Here is an 8,139-nt window from a genome sequence, read left to right on the forward strand (position 1 = left end):
TTCTAGAAGTATATAACCTTCCAAGACTGAACCAGGAAGAAATATAAAATGTAAACAGACCAATTATTAGCAATGAAATTTAAGCAGTAATCAAAATACTCTCAATAAACAAAAGTCCAGGACCAGACGACTTCACACATGAATTCTACCAAACATTCATGAAGAATTAATACCTATCTTTGTTAAACTATTCCAAAAAATTGAAGAGGAAGAGATGCTTCTCATTCTTAGCCAGAATTACCCTGATACCAAAACCAGTCAAAGATATTGCTAAAAAATAAAATTACAGGCCAATATCCTTGATGAACATAGATGTGAAAATTCTTGACAAAATATTAGCAAATAAGATTCAACAATGCATTAAAGGGATTATACACCATGACCAAGTGTGATTCATCCCAGTGATTCAAGAGGGTTCAACATCCATATATTAATCAACATGATACTCCACATTAACAAAATAAAGAATAAAAACCATATGATCATCTTGATAGATGCAGAAAAAGCATTTGACAAAATTTAACATTCTTTTATAATAAAAACTCTCAACAAAGTGGGTATATAGAGGGAACATATCTTAAAAGAATAAAGGGTACATATGACAAATCCACAGCTAATATCATACTCAATGGTGAAAAGCTGAAAGCCTTTTCTCTAAGATCAGGAGCAAGACAAGGATGCTCACTATCACCACTTCTATTCAACATAGTATTAGAAATCCTAGTTGCAGCAATAAAAAGAAATAAAAGGCATCCAAATTGGAAAAGAAGTAAAACTCTCATTATGTATAGATGACATAATACTATATATATAGAAAACCCTAAAGACTCCAGCAAAAATAATTATTAGAATAAGTGAATTCAGTAAAGTTGCAGGATATAAAATCAATATACAGAAATCCGTCACATTTCTATACACCCACAACAAACAATCAGAAGGAGAAACTAAGAAAATAATCCTATTTACAATTACATCAAAAAGCGTAAAATACCTAAAAAGAAATTTCCTAGGTATTTTCAACCAGAGGTGAAAGACCTGCACTCTGAAAACTCTAAGACATTGAGAAAGAAACTGAAGAAGACACAAATAAATGGAAGGATATACCTTGCTCATGAATGGAAAGAACTGATATTGTTAAAATATCCTCACTACCTAAATATACAGATTCAGTGCAATTTCTACTATAATACCAACAGCATGCTTCTCAGAATTAGAACAACTAATCCTAAAATTTATATGGAATCACAAAAGATCTCATATAGCCAAAAATAAAAATAAAAATCTTAAGAAAGAACAAAGTGGGAGATATCATGCACACCAATTTCAAACTATACTACAAAGCTATAATAATCAAAACAGTATGGTACTGGCATACTGAATAGAATAGAGATCCTAGAAATAAATCCTTGCTTAAATGTTCAATTAATCTACAACAAAGGAGGTGAGGATATACAATGGGGTAAGTAGTGTCGGAAAAACTTGACAGATACATACAAAACAATAAAATTAGACCATTTTCTTATACCTTAGACAAAAATAAACTCAAAATGGACTAAAGAATTAAATGTAAGACCTGAAACAATATACTTCCTAGAAAATCTAGGCAGTAAACTCTTTGACATCACTCTTAGAGATATATTTTTTTAGATATGCTTCCTTGGGCAAAGGCAATGAAAAAAAAATAAACAAATGGAACTACATCAAACTAATGAAGGAAACCATCAACAACAACAAAAAAATGACCTACTGAAGGGGAGAGGATATTTGCAAATGATACATCCAATAGGGGTTAATATCCAAACTATATAAGGAACTCATACAGCTTAACACCAAAAAAAAAAAAAAAAGAAAAGAAAAGAAAAAGAAAAAAAATCCAATTAAAAAATGAGCAGAAAGATGGAGTAAAAGGGATCAAATGTAAGGGAGTAGGAGGAGGGTGAAGTGGGTAAAGGGGATCAAATATATGGTAGCTGAAGGAAACTGGACTTTGGGTAGTAAACACACAATAGAATATACAGATGTCAAATTATAATGTACACCTGAAAATTATATAATTATATTAACCAATGTTACCCCAATAAACTTAATTAAAAAATAAAATAAAAATAAAAATAAAAAATGGGCAGAAGACCTGAATAGACATTTCTCCAAAGAGGACATACAGATAGCCAACAGATACATGAGAAGATGCTGAACATCAGTAATCATCAGGGAAATGCAAATTAAAACCACAAGGTGTTATCACCTCACATCTGTCAGAATGGCTATCATCAATAAGTCAACAAATAGCAAGTACTGATAAGGATGTGAAGAAAAGGGAACCCTTGTACACTCTTGGTAGAATTATAAATTTGAGCAACCACTATGGAAAACAGCACGGAGATTCCTAAAAAAATTAAAAATAGAGCTGCCATACGATTCAGCAATTCCACTTCTGAGTATTTATCCAAAGAAAACAAGAACACTAACTCAAAAAGGTATTTGCACCCCTATGTTCATTGCAGCAGTACTAGTCATAGCCAAGACATTAAAGCAAACTAGATGTCTGTCAACAGATGAACAGATAAAGATGTGGTGTGTATGTATATATATATAAGCACGTATGTGTATATATGTGTATATATGTATATGTATGTGTATATACACATACATATACATATATGCCCAATGGAATATTATTCAGCAATCAAAAAATGATATCTTGCTATTTGCAACAACATGAATGGACCTAGACAGTATTAATGTTAAGTGAAATAAGCCAGAGAAAGACAAATACTGTATGATTCCACTTATATGTGGAATCTAAAAAAACAAAATGAATGAATAAACAAAACAAAACAGACCCATAGATGTAGAGAACAAGCTGATGGTTTCCAAAAGGACGGGAGACGAGGGGATGGGAATTTTTTAAATTAATACATTTTTTAAAATGGGAGTAATTCCTACATTTCACATTAAGTGGAATCATAGGCATTAAAATGTCTTTGAAATCACGACGAACTGTATATGTGGGCAACATAAATTATTGATGTTGTCTTTAATGGTAACGGTTAGGCCTCCCCAGACCGTGGTGCCAGCCTTGGCAATCTGACTGCCAAGTCTTCGAAATCCTCTGAGGTGAGACTATTTGGACTTATGACATTGGTCACGGTGGAATGGGAGAGGAGTGCTAGCCTGGAGCAAGAGACCTGGCATCCACTTCCAAATCTGTACTAACTACCCTGCTCTGCAGCTTCAGACAAATTATTGCTCCTCCCAAAACTTAGCTTCCTCATTGAAAAGTGTGGCTGACAATTGCAAACATCCCTGGAATATTTGCTGGGAAAGTGCTTTGAGGCTACATTCACCCCCTCAGCTGGCTAACTAGAGTCAATCTCCCTTTTTATGCTCAGTGCCAAAGAGCTCTGGTAGGGGATCTGCCTATAAAAGCAGAAGTGCTGTGCTGGGGCTTGGGGATGGAAGTAGTACAGGCCATGGGGGCAGACAAGGGCCTGGTCGAAGAGGCTGGGAGAACTAGCCCTGGCTCTGGTAACAACCCACCGTGAGGACAGGGTCCAGTCTCTTCCCCTGCTGCATGTCAGTTTCCAGCTCTGTAAAATGGGGATAACCAGGCCTGCCTTGGAATCAATTGGGAGACCACAGGGAGACTGGATATGAACTCAGAAGGCAGGGTTGAGGGATAATGCAACTTATTTATTAATATATAATAACAAAAATGATAAAGCTCATATCTGCAACTATTTAGGTCTTTGTTATAAGGTCTTGGTCGTTTTGTCTGAACTGGTCATAACCTTCAGCTCCGGGGTCTGGGCTAGGAAGACGTTCCAGTGACCTGCATGGAGGAAAGCAGAAGAGTTGTGTGTGTAGGTATACGTGTAGGGGTGTGTGTGTGTGCGCACGCACATGCACACATGCGTAGAGATGTGTGGTATGTGTGTGGGGGGTGTGGTGTGTGTGCACCACAGAGGCAGAATGACGTGTGGGAAAAACAGAGTGAGGAGGACTGCATAGACCTAGGTTTGGATCCCACAGGGAAGAAGGAAGTGGGCGTCCCCATCATACCTCCATATCTAGATCAGTTCTGACCCCGCCTTCAATAAACCAACAACTGGAGGCTGGGCTGTTTTCCTGATACCTTTCCGTGACACTCCCATGTGTAACTTCCCACCCCCAACCTGCGGTCCCACCTGGGTCCATCTTCCTCAGTGTACTAGTATAGACCAAATTGAGGGCATCAGAAGGAAGTGGTTAGGAGGCTTTCAAGGGGAAATGTCCAAGTAAAAAGGAAGGAGGCAAAACCCGGGTTTGGGGCTCAGACCTCCCTCCTCTACAACCCTGTGTCCCCCACCCCAAGACCAAATCCAGCAGGCTCTGCTTCACTCTCCCGCTCCCAAGCCCCAAGCACCGGAGTTGAGAAATCTCTGGCTCAGACGCCCACTGGATTCCTGTGCCGGGAACTGACGTCTGTGGCTGACAGCCCCCCCTCCTGGCACCAGCAGCCTGGAACTCCCCGAGAGGCCCTGGCCTCTAGCCAGGCTCTCTTCCCAAGCCCCAACCTCAGCCCAAGGTCCCACCTTCGTGGGTGCTGGTGAGTGGCCGGAAGTTCTGTGCCTCTTTCTGGAAGTCTTGCTTCCTGACTTTCTTGATCTGAATCAAGTGGAAGATTCCTGAGGGCAGAGACAAGGGCATAAGCAGGAAAGGCAGGGCCGTACATCAGGGAAATGAGGGAACTTAGACTTGGAATGAACCCAGTCACCTTCCTCCCCTCCCCTGTTCTGATCAGACACCAAAGCCTGCTGACTAAATTTCCTACATATTTTGAGTCTGTTCTCCTCTCCCCACTGCTGCTCTCCCGATTCAGGTCCCATCATGTCTTGCTTGGGTCACTGCACTGGATTTCTGATCATTTTTACTCCCTCTCTAACCTGTGATCCTAACTGTGGTCATTTGAAAATATACATGTTGCCCTGTCATTTCCCTTCCCTAACCTCCCGTCATCTTGCCGCTGGCCCTGCCCCTGTCCTCATCTCCATCCTGTTCTTACATCACTCACCTATCTACAGTGTAGAATAGAGCGAGGAGGGAGAAAGGGAGGAAGGGAAGAAGGGAGGAAGGGAGGAAAGCTGCCAGACTTGTATGGATTTGCTGAGCATAGAACATATGATAAAAATCAATAGGCACGCTTATTCGGACACCAGAACACTAAGTGTTAGAGTTGTAGGCCCTCTTTCAGAGCAGGGCTCAGTTCACCTGACCCCCTAAGTGGTCTTGCCTGTCCTCCAGCCCTAACCAACTATTTGAAGATCCCTGAGGGGCCAAGCCTTTATATATGCCACCTTATCTGCTGGAACTCCACCAGGGGAACTACTCATCCTCCAAGCCTTAGCTGGGAGTTTTTCTTGATCCCTCCCTCACTTCCCACCTCAGGTAGTTATAACTTCCAATGAGCAAGCTACAACTATGCATAGCTCTTGGTTTGTGTTGGTGATTGTATTTATTTCTAATGTGCTAAGACTGTATCTATTCTTGCTTCCCCTAACAGATTTGGAACTTCTGAAGGGCTTGCCTATCTGGGTCCCCTTGAGCCTGGCCCACATTAGGCATGTAGAATGAATGAATGAATGAATGAATGAATGAATCCCTGGATAGATGGATGGATGGATGGATGGATGGATGGATGGATGGATGGATAAGCAAATATATGTGTACCCAGTCTAAGCCAGGCCTTGAGGAGTGATGAGGTATTAGCTGGATCTCCTGATGTTTGAATTCCATGGGGAGCTGGCCACTGGTACCACACATGGTGCTAAAGCCCTGAGCACATGGGCTATGTTGCACCAGCTGTTACCACCAGGGTCTGTGGCCAGAAAGAACAGATGTGACAGCAAGGTCTCTGCTAGGCCAGTACCACCCTCAAGGAAACCAAGAGCTGGCCTTGCTTATGGGAATCTGAGTGTGACCCCATAGAAGAGTACGTACAGCACAGGTTCCAAGACTGAGGTCTAGGAGGCCAGGAATGTCTATCACTGTCCTTGGGATCCCCAGCCCAGATGCCAAGGACCAGGATGTGGGAAAGACTTACTCTAAACCCCCAGGCTATATCACAGCATAAGATGGGGATGAATCCTTCTGTCCCAAGCCTGCCACTGCACACACCCCAGAACACAAATTGGAGAGGAGGTGACAGGGATGCAGGCAGGACTCCTTACTGTAGCCTATAAAACGTGATTGAAAGGACTAGTTCCTGGGCTCCTGAGGGTCATGGTTGTGTCCCTCTTGCCCTTTGAAGGGCATGATAGGTCTGAGGGCAGCTGGACTCTGTGGACGCTTAGGGCAGAGGTAGCACTGGTGGGTGAGTTCCAGGGGACAGGATAGGCTTGGTTTAGTGTGAAGACAAACCTTCTCTGGGCAGAGCCATCCACAGTGTTGGAAATCAATCATCTGTCTAGAGGTGGGTGGGGCTATGTACGCTCAGGGGCTAGAGACTATCAGTGAGGCCAAAGGGGTACTTCCTAGGTGGGGGTAGGAATTGAGACCCCTGAGGTCCTTCCTATTCTGAAACTCCAGAATCTAAAAGGCCCTTAACCCTAAGCCAACTATCTACTCAGCTTCAGGGACCTGGGGCTGCCCCGCTGTGGTGTGGCCTCATTTAGCCCAGGTTTCAGTGTCCACCTACTCACTTTGTCTCCAAGTCAATTCTGCCCTTCCTCTCCCAGCCTTCAAGGCCTGCTGTTCCACTCCTCTGCCTGAGGAAACAGTGTGGGTTTCCCACTGACAATCAGTTTGTGGGAAAGTGTTTGACTTCCACGGGCAGGCACAGGGATGTAATGGGAGGTAGACAGGGCATTTAGGCCACCTAGGGGGGTCAGGAAATGGGGAAGGGGAGGTATGCTAGTAATAGAGTGATAGGGCCTAGCACTGTGAAGTTGAAGAGTCCCCTCAATCTTGTTTCTTTTCTGCTGAGCCTGGTGGTAATGAGATTGGCCTTGAGTCACAACGTCCCCCTCTGCACCATCCTGGGCACACTTTGGCCTTCCTCAGGCACCTCCCTAAAAGCATAAGGTCACCTCTGTGGAGGCAGCACTAGAGCCAGTCAGAACTGGGTTTGAGTCTTTGCTTTACTGCTTAAACTGTGTGACTTTGAGCAAGTCATTTTACCTCTCAGACTCAGTTTTCTTATTTGCAAAACGGGGTATCAATACATAGCCCTCAGTTTTCTTATGTGGATTAAATGTAGCATATTATACCTAGTGCCTGCTACACACCAATCACAGTACACAGATAATATAAGTGTGAGCTCTCGAGCCAGATTTTAAGGCTGTCTCTGCTACCTTGCTTGCAATGTGCCCCTCTTGCCTTTCTAAATCCTGTCCAGCCCCAGGCCCACCTTCCATGAAGCCTTCCCTGATCAGCTCAGCTCCCAGGGAGCTCCTGCTGCAACCAGGTCACCTAAGGAAAGAGGCTGGGTTCTATTACTCTCTATGGTCCCAGCACCTGGTGGGGGTAGGAGAAGCCCAGAATAAACAAACATGCAGCCAGCACCTATCCAGGGACCGAGGGAGTCTCAAGGTACAAAGAATTATAAAGTTATTGAATCTAACTCCCGGCTGCTGGCAGAATCCCCACTAGTCCTTGCTTGCACACTCCCATGAATGGAGCTTGTTCCCTCCCTTCATTACAGGAAGGCTCTAAGTATGAGAAAGTCCTTCCTCTCATTGGTTCAGACCTCCTTCTCTGCAATTCTAACTGATTGATGAGGTGGGATGAGAAGGATAGTGACATTGTTAGCACCTACTATAGGTCAGGGGCTGTACCTATGTTATTCCATTGAATCCTCCAGAAACCCTCCTCCCCAATTAACAGAAGAGAAAACTGAGGCCCAGAGAGGTCAAGTGATTACCCAAGGCCACACAGCTAAGAAATGGCAGAACCAGGATTCAAACCCAGGTCTGATTCCAAAGCCCCTGCTCGCTGTTCTGACCCCTACGGCCCGTCAGAACACAATGGCTCCCTCTGCCTGGGGCAGTCCTTCAGAGCCATGAAGCCAGCGGTCCTGTTTCCCTGAGTCTTCTCTTCTCCAGGCTGAACAGCTCCGCTTTCTTCGTCCATTCCTCCTACGACAGGGGGAAGAGTAGAGCA

The 8,139-nt window shown here is 43.5% G+C and overlaps 1 protein-coding gene across 2 annotated transcripts in view; it reads right to left on the reverse strand.

Moving 5' to 3' along the window:
• Positions 1–3,723: 3,723 nt before the first annotated feature.
• The window catches only part of CHRDL2 (chordin like 2), a 32,522-nt gene continuing 28,106 nt past the window's right edge, over positions 3,724–8,139 (reverse strand). For both annotated transcript variants that reach the window (XM_025042798.1, XM_006926618.3), the window contains 2 exons: positions 4,575–4,667; positions 3,724–3,832 (listed from right to left, as the gene is read on the reverse strand). In XM_025042798.1, the coding sequence (XP_024898566.1) occupies positions 3,753–3,832; positions 4,575–4,667 (173 nt within the window). In that variant the 3' untranslated portion in view covers positions 3,724–3,752. The remainder of the gene's footprint in view (positions 3,833–4,574; positions 4,668–8,139) is intronic.

This window comes from Pteropus alecto, unplaced genomic scaffold, assembly GCF_000325575.1.
Source record: "Pteropus alecto unplaced genomic scaffold, ASM32557v1 scaffold7, whole genome shotgun sequence".
NCBI classification, from domain to species: Eukaryota; Metazoa; Chordata; class Mammalia; order Chiroptera; family Pteropodidae; genus Pteropus; species Pteropus alecto.